The sequence below is a fragment of the Mastomys coucha genome, unplaced genomic scaffold (assembly GCF_008632895.1).
Source record: "Mastomys coucha isolate ucsf_1 unplaced genomic scaffold, UCSF_Mcou_1 pScaffold21, whole genome shotgun sequence".
Classification (NCBI taxonomy): domain Eukaryota; kingdom Metazoa; phylum Chordata; class Mammalia; order Rodentia; family Muridae; genus Mastomys; species Mastomys coucha.
The window spans coordinates 161,370,522-161,388,907 of NW_022196904.1; the positions used below are offsets into that span (position 1 = coordinate 161,370,522).

At 42.0% G+C, this 18,386-nt stretch overlaps 1 protein-coding gene across 1 annotated transcript; it reads left to right on the forward strand.

Annotated features, from left to right (window-relative positions):
- The first annotated feature begins 10,713 nt into the window (after positions 1-10,713).
- Positions 10,714-12,936, forward strand: Tpd52l3 (TPD52 like 3). Its single transcript, XM_031384806.1, has one exon. The coding sequence runs from the start codon at positions 10,783-10,785 to the stop codon at positions 11,479-11,481; it is 699 nt and encodes a 232-aa protein (XP_031240666.1). The 5' UTR covers positions 10,714-10,782; the 3' UTR covers positions 11,482-12,936.
- The last annotated feature ends 5,450 nt before the right edge of the window (positions 12,937-18,386 follow it).

Genomic DNA, 18,386 nt, shown 5'->3' on the forward strand with positions numbered 1-18,386 from the left:
CATCCCTCTGTCGCATGAACACTGTCATTGACCAGGCGGAACAGCATTTTGGTTTTGCCGATTAGATGAAAAATGGCCTCTCAATGTAGCTGTACTCTGTACTCATGCAAGCATTGAATCATGTTTAAGAAAAGAAAGCTCTTTAAATACTAACACAAAGCATTCTCCCAGAAACCTCAAGCAAAGAAAGCAGGGAGTAAAATTAGCTCAGCATGCTGACATTTGAGCCTAAGGAAGGGAAAACATTTTGTCCCTATATCTATTTATATCTGTACAGAATAGCCCCAGAATGACACACTGGAAGGGAAGGACTCCATCTTTGGGGAGCCTGGAGCTGGAGGGAAGACAGGATTTTTCTGTCATGCTATTCTCTGTCTGCCTACGTACTTCCCTACAATCGGCATTAAAAAAAAAGAATAATTTTGAAAATAAAGGTACTTAAAATATTCACAAATCATTACAGAAGAATGACTGTTTACTGACACGAGGAATGTTGATATGAACTACTGGGAGAAAATAACAATAACAGCATATTTTAAAAAAGTGTCCATATAATCAATCCAAAGCTAGCCACCGCATGCCATAGGAAAAGCATGCTAGGAGGGTGTAATACTCAAGGGCTTTAGTGATTATCTCTGGGTAGCGGAATTCCTTCATGAGCCTCTCCTCGCTTTCCAAATGTTCTGCTTTTAAAATATTACTTTCGAAGCCAAGAGGGAATGCCAGCTTTGAGAAGCTATCCCAAATCGCTGGGGAGGCACCTCGGCAGTAGGGTGCTTGCTTGGTATGCCCAAGGTTCTGGGTTCAAGCCTCCACACTGAAAGATGCTACAAAAGAGACATGTTCTCATGTCTGTTTATAAACGTAGAGAAAAGCCCCAGCAGAGCAGCACAAGTAGTCTCCACAGCATAATTGTTTCAAATAAAAGAAGCAGGGCCAGTGAGAATGCTCAGTGGGTGAAGCCACCTTGCCACCACACCTGACGACCTGAGTGCAGTCTGTAGGTCCCACGTGGTTAAGGAGAGACTCACATCCTTTTTAAGATTTATTTATTTATTTTATGTATCTGAGTACACTATAGCTGTACAGATGGTTTTGAGCTCTCATGTGGTTATTGGAAATTGAGTTTTAGGACCTCTGCTCACTCTGGTCAGCCGGCTCGCTCAGTCCCTGCTCACTCTGGCCCAAAGATTTGTTTATTGTTATACATAAGGACACTGTAGCTGTCTTCTGACACACCAGAAGAGGGCGTCAGATCCCATTATGGGTGGTTGTGAGCCACCATGTAGTTGCTGGGATTTGAACTCAGGACCTTAGGAAGATCAGTCAGTGCTCTTACCCGCTGAGCCATCTCACCAGCCCAAGAGGCTCACATTTTGCAAGTTATACACACACGCACACACACACATACACATACACCACTACAAAGAAAGACAAATACATACACATAAATAATGTAATAAAACATTTCACAAGAAGCCACAAAAGAGTGTTTATTCACGAAATGGAGATGTTGTGTGTTGCTCTGAAGGCAGGAAGAGCTGCTAGCTCGGTGTACACAGGAGATGGGTTATGATTGGAAAGAGGGAGGCAATGGACTATGTTCTGGACTGCTAGAAATATCTGTGACTTGATTTGGGGACGACGATATGATGAATGTGTACATATCTCCAAGTTGCTCATCTTCTGTATCTGAGTAGGCACTTTACATACATCTTTCTTTTCAAATTACTTCTTGAAGGATTTATGCCCCCCCCCACACACACACAGAAAGGTATTCCAAGAGTTATACAAGCATCTCAAATATCTAACTATGATCAGGCAACAGTAAAAAGACAACTCTGGACTTAGACAGGCCTGGGTTTGGATCCTAATCCTGCCATTTTTTAGCACTGTTTAACCTTCCTGGGTCTGTTTCCTTTATCTGAGAAACGGGAAGCAGCGACAGTTCTCCTCACAGGAATACTGTAAGAATGGTGAGCAGTGACAGTTCTCCTCACAGGAATGCTGTAAGAATGGTGAGCAGTGACAGTTCTCCTCACAGGAATACTGTAAGAATGGTGTGTGTGGTAGGCTTTAGGGTGCCTATGGGTTACTGTGAGTATTCAGTTAGAGTTCCTTCCACTAAAGGAAAACAGAACTTCTCTTTGTTGATTGAACACATGAGGAAAGGGTTTATTTGGCTTATACTTCTCTATTACTGCTCATCATTGAAGGAAGTCAGGGCAGGAACCTGGAGGCAGGGGCTGATGCAGAGGCCATGGAGGGGTGCTGCTTACTGATTTGCTCACCATAGCTTGCTCATCTTGTTTTCTTCTAGAACCCAGACCCACTGTAGCCTAGTATGGCACCACCCACAATGGGCTGCACCCTCCCCCATCAATCATAACTAAGAAAATGCCCTACAGGCTTGCCTACAGCTGGATCTTATGGAGTCATCTTCTCAATTGAGGTTCTCTCTTTCCAAGTAACTCTAGGTTGTGTGTCAAGTTGATTTAAGACGAGCCAACACAATTAACAAGAGCATTCATACATCCACACACATACACCATATTTCCCATTTGCCAAGCACTATTCTAAGTGCCTTCTCTACATTGAGTACTTTAATGAGTTACTTACCACCTCTACTACATAGACCAGAACCAAGGGACAGAGAGATGGGGTTACTTTCTGAAGTTGTTCAGATGATGAATGTCTGGCTCCTGTTTGAATCTGGCTTTCGGGCTCCTATAGGCTCTTGCTACCAGGCTTTTAACCCAAGACAACAACTGAAGTAAACCCAATGCAAACAGTGCTAACCTACCTCTCTGATCATCTCCAAAACCCAGCACCCCGTCTTCACATGGGAGCATCAGATAACTTTAATCTGACAGATGTTCTACAAAAACACCTGACGGGAATTCCTCAACATTTCCTGGACATCAAAGATGAGAAAAGTGTGAAAAGCTGTCACGCCCTAGAAGAGGATACACTAAGAATGAATGTGTTGAGGTATGGCCAATGGGATTTAAGAATACAAATATGAGAGAGGGTATAAGGAGTGAATCTGAGAGCTCAATCAATAACAGTATGCGAACTGTTCTTTAGCTGTGACAAATGCCCCTGGCAGATAAGACATCAATTATTCGAGAAGCTAAAAGGGTTCTCTGCACTCTTTGAGCTCTCCTGTAAGCCTTAAACTATTCGAACACTGCTCTTGGAGAACCTATACCCACCAATTAACTAAGCAGCATAATCCCTCAGTACACTGTAAATATTAGGCAGCATTAAAAAAAAAAAAAAAAAAGAACCAGCTAACTTGGTTTTACTTCTGGGTCCACCCATCATTCCCTACTTCTTAGTGAGACGTGCTGCAGATGGACGGCCAGCACAGGATAATGCAGAGAAGCCAAGTGGGGGATCCCCTTTCTAAGGCAATCAGTCTAACTCCTGCACAAGGGTTGAATTTACCTTGTTATTCGGACAAAGTCTCCTGGGAGCTCCTTGTCCTGAAAGGAGTAAACATAACAAGTGATTTGTCTATCTCCTTTAAAAAACAAACAAACATTTTTTGAGATTAGCATATAGTTTTATCAGTTTCCTCTTCCTCTCCCTTTCCCAACCCTCCCCAGTATCTCCCAGCCTTTGTTCATGGCCTCCTTTTCTTTAATTTTTGTTGTTGTGTGTATATAGTCTTAAATATAAAAATACAACTTGCTCAGTCTGTGTAATGTTTCTTGTCTGTATATTTTCGGAACTGACTATTTGGTGTTATATCACTAATCTGTGTGTCCTTCCCTCCTCAGGAAGCCGATTTCTCTTTCCTCAGCATCCTTTAGTTGCCTATAATGACATAGGATTGTGACCTCTGGAGTTTTCCCCACTTCCATTGCAGCATGTGTATGGGAGTCCTCCTTGTCTGGCACATGTGTAGGCCCGTGTCGGTGAGACATGGGTCTAGCTTTTTCTGACATTTCTAGGAGATGCAATCTCACAGCAAACTTTTTCTTCTTCTTTTTTTCTTAAAATATTTCCTACTCCCTTTTCCAAAATGACACCAGAGCCTTAGGAGCAGGAGATGTGTTGTAGATGTATCACTTGGGACTGGGCTCCACAACTCTGCATTTTCACTGGTTGTGGTTTTCTGTAATGGTTTCCATTTGTTGTAAAGAGAAGGATAAATATTTAGAATGTAGTCAGGGATTAAGTTGGCTTAGCAAAGTGGTGGTTGTAGGTTCTTCTCCAACCATGACTTCACCAGCCCTGGGTAGCTAGCTAGGTTTCCAGCACAAGGAATGGTTTTTCTGTTATTGAGTGGGCCTTCAGTCCAAATAAAGATGCATCTCCTTTTTAAATGAAGAGAATGCAATTGGTGTCCTTACCCTAACTGAGAGAGTTTGCAAAGACAGATATGGACATTGTTCGGTGGCATTTCCATAGTTCCTGCCCATCACATTTATAACCACACAAATCAGAGCCCTTGTGTCAGCTGGGCGGTGGTGGTGCACTCCTTTAATCCCAGCACTTGGGAGGCAGAAGCAGGCAGATTTCTGAGTTCAAGGCCAGCCTGGTCTACAGAGTGAGTTCCAGGACAACCAGGGCTGCACAGAGAAACCCTGTCTCGAAAAACAAAACAAAATTAAAAAAATTAAACAAACAAACAAAAAAAACAGAGCTGTTATGTCTTCCTAGGCACTGAGAACAGCTATGGGGTTTTATTCCCTGAGATTGCTGACATTTCTGAAAGCCAAATGAATACAGTTTGAGATGCTGACAGCAGGAACTCAGCTAGGGCATGGAAAACCCCAACTAGAAAAAGGCTTCACTACCCAGGAGACACTTGAGTAGTGGGGAAGAGGCGGGAGAGCATTGGACTTTCTGGGTAGAGCAAACAAGAGTCACAAGAAAAGCTCTGAGGCAGGAGAGCATGAATGAACTTACAGTTCTGTAGAAATGCAATCACTTAGGCCAGAAGTGCAGTATGAGTCCTGGGATGGGCTAAGAGATGGGGCTAGGGAAGGAATATCTTAAGCGAACATCAGGACATGTGGTTCAGGAAAGGGAGTCTAATTATGAATAAATCACTTATTTCCTAAAACATTAAGTGTATGCACGAGGACATACTCTAGATGGGCCTGCCTTAGGGTGACACAGTGCAGATGCTGACCTTTGAGGCACCCAGCGACTCAGTAAACCTGAATCAATGATTAAGGTACACATATTGAAATGTAGGCACGTCGTAAAAGACCAGACATCAGGGGAAGTGAATAAAGTGCAGTCACACTCTCAACATGGGTAGATCTTAAAAACAGTGGGCAAGTCGGGGAAGAATACATCGGTACGATTCAATTTATCTCAGGTTCAAAAGCAGACATGACTAAATAATGCATTTTCTATTGGTATATAGGAGGTAACATCCGACAAGGACAAAATGGAATTGGCTGATCTTAAATTTTGGTGGCAGTTAACTGAAGAGAATGAAGGGACAAGAAGGGCAAGGAACGAACTGTGACCTCATTCATACATACGTTCATATGTATGTCATTGAAACACAGTTTCCTTAGACAAACAGCAGCTAACTGCTTGGTGATAACTAGCAAAGGGACATGCTGTATGTATGATACATTTCAGAAAGCTTACAAAAAGATTTTTCTTTTTTAAATGAGAGGGTTTTTTTTTTCTTTTTAAAGAAATCTAGTTTAGGGGATTAATATCCTGAGACTGCTAACTGTGTCACCTCAGACAATTGTCCTTCAGGTAAGGCCCCATCGTGACCTATGAAACTGGCAAGACTCGGCCTCCCAGTTAATAGCCTTTTGTGTGTTTGCAAGGCTGGACTTCAAAACCAGCGCCAGTGAGCTAGGTGATTAAACCTCATAATATTCATTTCCTATTCTTATCTCCCCAAGTCCCCCCTCCACCATGGTGTGTGTGTGTGTGTGTGTGTGTGTGTGTGTGTGTGTGTCTGTCTGTCTGTCTGTCTGTCTGTCTGTCTATGTGTGGTCTATCACCTGGTTAGCCTTGTCAATTTGGCATTATCTAGAATTATCTAGGAAGAGAATCTAAACGGATGCACTGTCTAAATCAGATTGGCTTGTGGAGATGTCTGTGAGGGATCGTCTTGACGGTTAAGTGATGTGGGAGGGCCCAGCCCACTCTGGGCAACCCCATGCCCTAGGCAGGTGGTCTTGAACTGTCTATAAATGCTAGCTGAGCATATACCTGCCTGCCAGCTGGCCAGCTGCACCCACCACGCTTCCTGCTGTGCTTCCTTTGTTATAAAACACATTTCTTGTTCAGAGGTAATGTTGTGTGAAGTCAAGCAGGCCTGGCTTCGAGTTCTGCTTTAATTTCCTTTAATAATGCACTGTGACCTGGAATTGTAGGCCAAATAAGCCCTTTCACCCACAAAGTAACTTTTGGCCATGGATGAAAAACACTGAAACAGAAATGAAACTAGAAAAGTAGATACCCGGGCTGGAGAGATAGCTCAGCGGGTAAGAGCACTGACTGCTCTCCCAAAGGCCCTGAGTTCAAATCCCAGCAACCACATAGTGGCTCACAACCACCAGTAATGAGGTCTGACAACCTCTTCTGGTGTGTCTAAAGTCAGCTACAGTGTATTTATGTATAATAATAAATAAATCTTTTAGAAAAGTAGATACCCTATATGTGTGCAACTAAGTATAATGTAGACATGTGTATGTGTGTGCATGCATTTGTGTGCACATTCATGTGAGTATAGGTGTGTGCATGCCAAGACACATGTGGCAGTCACAAGACCATTTTAGAGGTCTGTCTTTGCTTTCCCCCTTGTTTAAGACAGGAAATCTTCTTTGTTAGTCATTATTGCACATACCCAGTTAGCTGGCCCACAAACTTCAGGGCATCCTGTCTCTGTCTCTCATCTTGCTGTAGGAGCACTGAGCTCAGCTTTTCCACAGGCTCTGGGAATTTGAATCAGGTCCTCAAATGTGTTCGACAAGTCCTTTATCTGTTGAGCCGTCTCCCTGGACACCCAACCGCGTTTCTGTGCTTCCTTCTCAAGAACATTGAGGTTGAAGTAATGTGAAGATACTAACAATTCCTGGGCCACAGTCAGTAAACGCTAGCTGTCTCCATTTGCTGTTGTTTTCATTTGTAAGTTGGATTTCATAGTGGCGTTTTCATATAGAAATATCAATATATTCTGTTCTTCATCCATTAGTTTTATTATTAGAGCACATATTAGCAAAAAGCTAATTCCTGATCTGTCTTCTTTCTTAGAATAGGAAGGAAAAATGAAAGTCTGATCTACATTGTGGTAGGACCCAAACAAAAGTGTTGATGTCCCCGGGACTGCAGACGGCTACATCACTACCATATTTCGCCATTTTAAAAATACATATGTTGAGGCATTTTAGTGTTTCTAAAATTGGAATTTCATCTTTAAAAAAAAAATCAATGGGGTTGAGCTTTCCTTCTAGAAACCTCTTATTAAAATGAAACTGTGTCTTGGAACTGATTGTGCCCCAGGACTGGGAAGTAAAATAATTATTATGCTGTTGCCATAGCATGCATGACTGTTTAAAGACAAGGACAGCCACGCTGCTGGGGATTGGAGTCCAGGAGGCAGTGGGTTTTTGTCTTTCTTTTCTGTATTCCAGCAAATCTGCCACAAGGATCATAACCTTTAAAAGGTTTGGAAGTTCCATTAATAACCTTTACATCTCTGTGCCCCCACAGCCTTAGATACAAGGAAGTCGGATTGCTTTGGCCACAATATGCTGGCTCTAACCCCTCCATGCAGAGCCTTAGGACTTTAGCATGCAGGCATAATATAAATGCTGTTCACGCATGCAAGCACACAACTGCCACACTGAATCTCCTAGTTACTTCTGGGAGTCCCCTCCGCTAAGTATTAACCCTTCCACATCCATTAACCCTTTCAGTTCTCCATACTCAGCCACTTAAAGACTCCTGCTGCCACTTTGAACCCTGCCCTGACAGAATCCCAGCCTCCTGGTATTCATAGCCCCTAGATAAACTTTTTTTTTTTTTTTTTTTTTTAACAAATGGGTCATACTTACAGAAATGTGCCCTTGAGTGCCTCTGGCCCTCTGCAGGCATCCCAGCAGTGTGGGCTGTGCCTCTGCTGGAAAGGCATGCCATTCGGGCGCAGTGTAGGTTAGAGAGGACAGTGAGACCCCAATAGCAGTTTCAGCATGTCCAAACCCCTGCTCCTTTCTAAGGCGTCCTCTGAATTTCAAGATCTTAAGTAGACAAACATCACGCTCATTTCTTTTTCCTTTGTAGGGATAGATCACCTATATCTACCCGCATCTAATAAAGCAAGTCTTTCTGACTCACAGGCCACCTTTATCCACAGTCTTCTGTAGAATAGCTTATTTTCAGCAATACTATCTGTCCTTTCCCATATGTAAAGAGGAAACTCCAGTCAAAACTTCTGGGTAAGCAGGATCTCTAGTTGAGGGTATTGCTTTACATTTATATTCAAGAATTTTTATTAATAAAATATAGAGGTTTCTACACATGACAGAAATTTTTTTTCTTTAAAGTTTCATTTACTTTTTACATTTGGAGAGACTTTTATAAACCCACCCCTCTTACTGGGTAAATATTTCAAAGTTTTTTTTTTTTTTAAATAAATGTAGGTCATTAACAGCTTCAGCTTCATTGTAAACAAAAGATAGGGAAACCACAAGTTCCTGAACTGATTTTGTCGTTGTTGCCAAAACAGATTCAAACAGCATGCAGCTTCTGAGGAGCCATTTCATGTGCTTTTATATCATATAGGCTACTTCATTTTGGAATTTTTATACCTCAACAGAATAGCTTTTGGAAATAACTGATTAGGATCCCTGTAAATTAAATGAAGTTTTGTTTAATAGATCTGTTTCAAAATGTAAATGTTTTCAATATGGTTAAACATCAGCCCAATAAAACAAACTGTTCCACTAGAGCACTTATTTATCTAGGTTTAGATTAATATGGTGAGAACACTCCAACTAGGAGCCCTCCTTTGAGACCCGTCATGTCTTGATAAGGGATCTGGAAACCAAGGGTTAGAAATGGGCCAACTCAGTTTTGATATGAGGGAAAAAACTGCACCAAATAGAATCAAAGCTAAAAGAATTCATGGTTTTAATCGAAGAGCCAGGAAACATATATACAAGGATGGTGGTCAAAATAATCCAAAGAAGGAATATCAAATGGCAGTTTAGACCCAGTAATTTGAATATCAGTTCTAAATGATCAATGTGCATGGTCCACATTAGCTACTTGATCCAAAGGATTTTAAAAAATACTGTTAATTATCAGTTGAGAATGAGCAGATTATGGTCAGAGTCTGGACATATTCTTGAAACCACTGGAGTTTGAACCAGCAAAGGAGGAACAAAATGTCTATCCAGGAACAAAATGGCATTTGGGGAGGTGTTGTGCTTTTCGTTTCCAGACCTTTGTACATACAGCTAAATCCTACACCAGCTTTCATATTCCCAATAAGAACAATTAGTATTTTTAATGTATTATTTTATAATTATATATGTTATATATTATAATATAATTTATAATTACCTCTGAGGTAATACAATAATAAAGTACTACCTGGTTGTGAGAAAGGGCTCTTAAATGCAAAGTTGAAAGAGGGCTGAAGTTGTCTTGGACGCAGACACACAGACATGAGTATAGCAAATTCCTGAAGTGTGTGGAGGGTTGTGTTGTGTTCCACAACACAAAGCTTGCAAGGATGACTAGAGTATCTAAGAAGATCACTAAACCTAAGATTTCACCAAGGGTATTCTCAGGGGACAGGCGGCTGGACAAGGATCTATACGACACCTGACACACGCTCTCCCTGGTCTACTATCCTGATTCCTCTGCCTATGAGTTACACACTCTGGGTGAATTGAGGAAAGTAGTGGGTTGCCCTTTCAGACTTCATCTAAGCAGCCCTGGTCTGCTTGACACACCAGCTCCTACAACTGGCAACCATTGATGTAGACCGACATGCTTTCAGACTACGAATAGATGCTGGTTGTGGCAAGAAAACACAACTGTAGTATTAAAAATCCACGCTGTCTGTTGCAAATGTTTTTTATTACTAAATTCTCAAGGTGCGATAGTCTTTCCTTTCAATCAGCTTAGGTCTAAAACAAAGTAGAACCCAATCCAACCCAACTCAAACAAACCCCACTATCTTCAAAGTAAGCCAATTGGGGCTGCCCAGACTCACTTTTCTTATCCTGATTTGCAGCCTTCTGGCATTGTATTACATACTACTGATTTTTGTGGTACTTTCAAATCCTTCGAGTTTCTTGGAGCCCTTTTGGAAGCCTAGGCCAGGAAGACAGGGAGATGGGGAAGCCTGGGAGTTTTGAGTTCCACACCCCATCCTAAGTATTTATCTTATATTTTGGGTTTCCTCTTAAGTTTCTGTTAGAGTAACCACTTATTGATCTCCAAGGGTTTGAAAACCACTCATGTGGTAGAAAAGGGGCTCCAGGCAATTTGGTGTGAACACCTGGCCTATGTCCCTACTGCTAGAGGAAAAGAAATGTCTCTCGATTATAATCTGGGCTCTGCCTGCCTCACAAGGACCTTGTGATGCAGAATAATCTGAAATCCTGCCAAAAAGCAGTCAAAAATGGAAATAGGTGCCAATGACCGCCAGCCCTTTGGGCCGGAAGTCCCGCCCCTGAGGCTTGCATCTCACCCACATCCAACCCCTACCACCCGGAAGTGGATCCCCGTCAAAAGCGTCCACTCCTCTGGACAGGATGTAGACTCATCAGTCAAGATATGGACCCATCTCACCTCGAGTCCTATCCCACTGGCCAGAAGTCTGAGCCTGCAGGCCTAGACGTCAGCTCCACCAGCCCCAACTGTGTCTCCCCAAACCAAGGATCCAACTCTGTCTACCAAGAACTGGACCTGGACTCCCTGAATGAAGATCTTTCCTTGTCTGTCCCAGATGCCATAACAGAGACTTCGGCGTCCACAAATGAATCCCACCTAGCTTCAGAACCAGATCTGACGGAGGCTGAACAAATGGAGCTCAAATCTGAGCTTACAAAATTAGAGGAAGAGATCTTAAACTTACGTGACCAGCTCGCAGCCAAAGAGAAGCGATGTGGCGAACTCAAGAGGAAGTTAGGCTACATGGCCTTGGTGGGACTGAGGCAGAATCTGTCCAAGAGCTGGCATGATGTTCAGGCCTCCAACACCTACATGAAGCAGAAGACTTCAACTGCCCTGGCCTCGGTGGGTTCTGCCATCAGCAGGAAGCTTGGAGACATGAAGAAGTCATCCACATTCAGATCTCTTGAAGGGTTGGTGGGAACAGTCAAGTCAAGAGTTGCAGGTGGCAGAGAGCTCGGCGGTGATGACATTCTTCCTTCACCAGCAAATGTCAGTGATCCACACTCGGTTCTGGGGAGTGGATATGAAACTGTTGCAGGGCTTGATGAGCAACTGTTTTCTGTCCTGAAGCCAGAGTAACCCTCTTTGTTAGCATGGCTTGGCTGCCAAACCTGTATATGTATATTCCTTCTTCGGTCATCACACTAGTCAAACAAAAACAAGCAAACAACCAACAATGGTAAAACTATTGTAATCCTGGACATAGATACTTTCCAGTTGTGATAACAAGAATACCCATTTCTGCATATATACTTGCTGCTCTTAAATGAGAAAGAAACCCAAGTTTTATACTACTTATTAATACTGAAGTTTGTAGAAGAAACATATCTCTATGATAGCTCTTCTGTGGCTACTTTTAGTGGACTCAGTAATGGCTCCAAGGGGTCTTAGACCAGACCCTAACCTCTTTGAACGATTGGTTTATTAGAAGGCCAATGAAATTTCTGTCTGGGATTGGGAAAAGGTGTGAAGCAACCTGGCTAGATATTCTACAAGCACCATTTTCCACAAGCACTACTTGACCTACCACCGTTATTTTGTTGCAGTGTTGGGGATGCGGCCCAATGACTATCATATTCTGCACAAAGTCTCCTGACTTCATCCCTGTCATCGCAGCTTTTATTTTGAAAACACAACTGTCCAGTTTAAGGCAGCCAGAAGAGAAAAAAATATTGGCTACTGATTGTTACTCTAAAACTATACATTACACTTTTCAAAGCAGCCAATTTCAAAGCTTTAATTTGGGAGATTAATATTTTGGACTCAAAATGCTAATTTACATCGCCTGTACTTTTTTGCTCTTTGGATATTAAAGTTGCAGTTTAAAGTTTAACCCTTGAGGCAGCAAGTCTTCCACCACCAGTTGTCAATTAGTAATCACCTTCAGCTAAGGGACAGGAGGGACACAATGTATCCAGATTAAGAAATATAAGCCTCCACCCACCTCCATCTTAAATATTTTAGTCTCTGGTAATGCTGACTGCTATGACTTTGAACTGGCCTTACAGAATATACATCACTCTTCTGGTTGACTCTAAACCTTGCCCGTTCTTAACCTCAACTAGAAAGAAAGAACCCAGCCCTTCAAAAGGAACCTGTAGGAACTGAAGTTGAGTTTGTTCAACCTTTCTAACATCTCATTTTTACAAGAATTGTGTTTTGTTCTTTTTTGTGTGTGTTTTGTTCCTTATTTTCCCTTTTCAAAATCCCTACCCCAGCAGCTTCCTTCTCTCCTCCCACAACACTGTCTGAAATAGGAGCTGGTTTAACCTTGAATTGCAATCTACAGTTTGCTTGAATACATTTCAATAGCCTGTCATTGCCTACGAGTTGGCCCTTGAGTCCAAGCTCCCAATCCTATTTTGCTATTTCTTGAATATTTCTCTTACATCCATTTTGTTCTCTAAAGTGAAACTAAATACTGCTGTCAATGTAGAGGCTCTTTGAAAACTGTAAAGCCATTAAATCCCAGCCCTCCACAGAGTCCCACAGGCCACATTTTTTGCTTGGATTAAAAGAAGTTATACAAGTCTGCTGCATGTTTATTTTTTGATTTATTATTATAATTATCAACTGAGATGGTTGTCAGTGCTAGAGAATAAAAGACAAATCAACAAGAAAAAGTAAAAGTTGGCCAATGGGCAGCGACCTGTGAACAATCTTATCGATACTATGGGCCAAACCTAAAATATATTCCCTTTTATTTAATAGCTCATAAGAATGATAAAAGTTCTTTTTTCAAAAATTTTTTTTGAAACGGGGTCTCACTATATAATAGCCCAGGATATCCTCAAACTTGTGATTTACCTGCCCCAGACTTCTGAGTACTGAGATTACAAGCATGTAGCTGGTGTCCAGGCTTCCTTTTGTAGCATCCTGATTCTTTGTAGAATCCATGGATTCTGAGAGGGAAGCAAGGCTCCAGCAGGACCTCAGGCAGCCAGTGAGTGCTGAGAGAACAGAATCTCAGGAGGTGGCAGTCTATGAGGCAGCTCATTTTAGTTGGGGGAACAAAGGCTATTTAAACCTTTGTGGGATGAGTAGGGGCTATGGATGAGTGTACATCATTGGCCATGGTGAGGATGCTAGGGATGCCTCATTTGCATAAAGAAGAACTCCTTATGCTGCTGGACATGCTCTTAGACTGGGAGAGGATGTTTAATCTGGCTACCGGGCTTTGTGACCTTCTGGTGGGAAAGGTGGGGGCGCAGCAATCCTACCCCTGCTCAGGACAAGATTTCTGGAGTTTGGACACGCCTCTACCCCACTCTTGCTCCAGGCCGGTGTCCCGAAGTCCTACAGTTCCCAAGCCCCACATGTACCACTTTGCCTGAACGCCTTCAAGAAATTCTCAATTCCATGACAGCAGTAGAACATGTTTGTGATTTTGTCAATGAGCCATTACCCTACCATGTTTAAGTTAAAGTAAATCTTCAACAAATTCTTTTTGTTGTTGTTGTTTTTTGGTTTTTTTTTTTTTGAGACAAGTTTTCTCTGTGTAGCCCTGGCTGTCCTGGAACTCACTCTGTAGACCAAACTGGCCTCAAACTCAGAAATCTGCCTGCCTCTGCCTCCCAAGTGCTGGGATTAAAGGCGTGTACCACCACTGCCGGGCAACAAATTCTTATTAAAGTAATGGAAGAATATCACAAATTAGATATCAATTCTTGGATCCAAGAGATTATTAACAACTGGCTGGCAGAATCCTCTTTTTAGACATTCACAAAGACAAATGGGCTTTCCTGTGTATTAGGAGCTATGCCCAGGCCATAGAGGTTCATTAAGTAGACATTGTCCACATTCTTTGAAACACTCAGATTCTTGAATCATTGGATTGGGATTATTAGGATTCTACTATGATAAATGCCTAAACAGAGATGTGTGCTAGCAGATGAAGGAAAACCTCTGGAAGGTTGTATTCAATTCTATCTTGGAAGGTCAGTAAAGATTATATAAAGGCAGTCATGATGGCAATGTACTTGGGAGTCTGAGGCAGGGGATTAAGAGCTTGAAACTAGCCTGGACTATACCTAGCATCTGGAGGGAAATGAACAAACTTCACGAGAGCATAAAATCTTAAAAAGACCAGACAGAAGTTTGCCAGACAAGCACAAGTAGATTATGCAGATGGTGTGCAGAAAAACTGACCCATGAAGGAATGTACCACAAGATATGTTTCAGGAAAGACCTGTAAGTCATTGAGACCAGAAAAAGAGGGGGGTAGTAAGCAGTGAGTAGAGGGGAGGTGGCCACAGAATCATCAGTATGTGGTCCTCTACAGAGCTTCAGGCAGTAGTACTTAACCCTGGAGGAAACATGGCAGGAGCAGAACACTTCAACTAGAAGTTACCAGTCACCAGAGAAGTACATCGAGAAACATTTAAGAGATAGGATCTCACAAGCTGAGGAACCAATAGCCTGGAAGAGACAGATAAATATATATGCAAGAAAATAAGAATTTATAATTATGAACTAGAAGTGGCATAATCATTTTGGATTTTAATCGGAGATGACTGGAAGGTAAGGTGTTTAAAAGGTACAACAATTCTGTCTTCTGTCCCACACACAGATTTCACTGACAAAATCAGTCTGATGACATGATGTAGGGACTCTGGAAACTACTTAAGTACTGTGACGTGAAGGGTAAGACTTGGACTATAAATTGTGGTTAATTTTAGTCAACTTTAATTCCTAGTACCTTAACTTTGTCAGGCTATGTGCATGCTCATTGAATACTCTGAATACACCTTAGAGGAGCTGGGATTGGCAAAAAGGATGCTGTCTATCAAATATTGAACACGTGTAATTTGAATGTTGGCTATTGTTTCTAATCACAAATATACACATGAGGAAATGGGTAGCCAATGTTGTCCTGCCTCCCCACTGTTGCTCTGGCCTCTTCCTCTGGCAACGTGATATCTGGAGTATTTAACAGATACAGGCCAATGCTTAAAGACCAGGGATGTAGTTCACCAGTGGATAAGCTGACAAGCATTGAAAAGACCTTAGAGTTCATCACCAGCACCACAAAGAGAAGGAAAGAAAGGAAGAAATGGTAGATGTAAAGAAAATATGAAGAAAAATTAAAAACAAAATCATCAGAAAATGTTATTTTTTTTCCTTGTGTACTGGGAAGAGTACCAAATGATTGATTGTGTATGTCCAGGGAAAACTTAACCTATTAGGCTCTTCAATAGGACAGGCTATGAGAATCAAAAACAAAAATAAAGTGTCAGCAACCATGAAAGAAACACACACACACACACACACACACACACACACGCACACATGAGGGGTGAGAGAGAGAGAAAGAGAGAGAGAGAGAGAGAGAGAGAGAGAGAGAGAGGAGAATCTGATTTCCACAGCCATCACATTATGCCAAATGACTACTTTTCAATGACAACCAAACAACAAACCGTAAGGCATATGAAGAAACAAGTAAATGAAAAATAGTAAATTCCCAGCATTCAAAGGGTGACAATAAGCCAAAAGAAACTCCCAGAAGAAGACCTAGTGGAGATATATTAAGCAAGTACTTTTAAAACTGTAGGGAGAGGAGCTGATAGTAAGCTCTGGTTCCCTAATTGGTTCTTGATTTGGTCAATAAAAAAGCTGGGAGCCAATTGTTGGATGAAGGGTAAAGATGGGACTTCCAGGTCCCAGGAGGAAAAAGAGATGACAAGAAAGAGAAGGGGCTTTTCAGCCAGGCTTTGGAATGAGAAGAATGCAACAACCTTGTAAGGTCTTGGGGTAGCTAGAACCAGCAGCCTCCTGGCAGAGGCTGGCTGATAAGGTTACGGCAGGAGATTCTGCACCCAGTAATTGTGCTATCTGGCAAGTTCTATAATAATAAAGCCTTCTGAGTGTTTCATCCTCGGACAAATGTGGGCAGAGAAAGAGAGAAGCAGGGGTGGCAGCTGGCAACTTGATGAAGCAAGTCAGGAGAACAAGAGGAAGCCACGAGTGGCCAGAGCGAGGGCAGCAGCTCCAGGGTTGCAGCTCCTGGACAAGCTGAGAGGGGGGCTAGCGGCAACCGATCTCAGAGCCATGCCAGGTGGGGCCACAGCACAGGCCGCACTCCAGGAAAGGCAGAAGCACGCTTTTCAAAATTACATGCAACATAAAACAACTTTTCAAAATGCTCAAGGAAGTAAAGGGAGATTTGGAGGAAGGCACAAGGACACAATGCAAGAAGTAGTAGGAACAGTGGTAAAACTATAGAAAACTTAGACAAGAAATGTGGGGTTGAACTGCTCTGTAAACAGAGTGAAAATGAATTGCAGAGATTCAAAGGAAGACCTGTCATGAAAAAAAAAATGTATCTGAAGAGTGAAATTATTCCTGACTCTGAAGGGAAGGGAACAGAGCCCAAGGGTGGGATGTAATCGAGTAAAGCAATACACATACTATGGGAATTTCACAAGAAGAAAGGATGGAAAAGGAATGGGAGGAGAAGGAAAATCAGGGGAGAAAATGCCATGGTGAGGCAAAAATCCTCAACAAAATACTTTAAAAAAAATTTCTAGAGAACATTGAACACCTTGATAAAGTTAGTGTTATATATCTCAGGGATTCAGAGATATTCAACATAAAAATTAACAAGCATGAAACAGTGTGTAAATAGAATCAAGTGTAAGACCACAAATCATCTCAATGCATGCAGAAAAAAAAAAAAAACATTAGAAAGGGACAGAGAGAAGGCAACAGTTAAACAATGAAAAGCACAAAAGTATGCACCCAAGAGCAACAAACTTCAAAGTAGCTGAATTCTGAGTTCACCCCAAAATACATTATCCTCAAACTTTTCAAAACCCCAGAGACTGTTGAAAACAGTAAGTAGGCATCTCATTACATATAGGGAATGTAAATAAAATCATCAGAGATTTCTAGTCGAAAACTCTGGAAGATAGAAAGCCCCTGCTTTAAAAATAATATTAACTAAGGGCTGAAGAGACAGCTCAATGGGCAGAAGGGCTTGCTGCCAAGCCTAATACCCTAAGTTTGAGTCCCAGAACCCACAAGGTGGAAGGAAAGAACCCAGTCCCATAAGTTTTCCTTTGACCTTCACATGCTTGCCATAGAGATTCATTCACTTATATATACCTACACACAAAATAAACTGCTGTACTCTACCAAACATTTAAAGAATAAATTGCAATCTATCTCAAATTTTAAGGAAAAATTAAGAGGAACAGTCCTTAACTAACTCCTTGGATGAATGTAATCTTGGTATTAAATCCAAACACACAGGACAGTAGTGGTGCACGCCTTTAATCCCAGCACTTGGGAGGCAGAGGCAGGTGGATTTCTGAGTTCGAGGCCAGCCTGGTCTACAGAGTGAGTTCCAGGACAAACAGGGCTACACAGAGAAATCTTGTGCTGTGTAAAACACACACACACACACACACACACACACACACACACACACCAAAACAAAATGCAGATCATTATCTTTGTTGACATTGATGTAAATATCCTCAACAAAATTGTGGCAAAATGAATTAAATAGTATATTAAATGATTATGCACCGTGATCAAGTGGGAATTGTTTCTGAACTAGAGGGATTTGGTTCAACATGTAAAACTTTATTAATAATCATCTCAACTGATGCCAAAAAAAAAATGCATGTGACAAAAAAATTCAAAAATTTAGGACTAAAGTAAAACCATATTTGAAAATCACCCAGCAACAACGTGGAAGACTGAGCGCTTTTCCTCGAAGCCTGTAGCGGAGCTTGAGGGGGTTATGGATCCTCTGAAGGTAGCTTACCTGTTCACCAATACTGAGAGAGGGAGAGGGGAAAGAGAGGGAGGAGAGGGGGAAGGAAGAGGGAGAGGAGGAGGGAGAAGGGGAGGGAGAGGGAGGAGAGGGAGAGGGACAGGGAAAGGGAGAGGGAGAGGGACAGGGACAGGGACAGGGAGAGGGACAGGGACAGGGAGAGGGAGAGGGAGGAAAGGGGAAGGGAGAGGGACAGGGAGAGGGA

Excerpts from the sequence above, each read along its gene's own strand:
- Tpd52l3 (XM_031384806.1), top strand. The coding sequence starts at position 10,783 with ATGGACCCATCTCACCTCGAGTCCTATCCCACTGGCCAGAAGTCTGAG.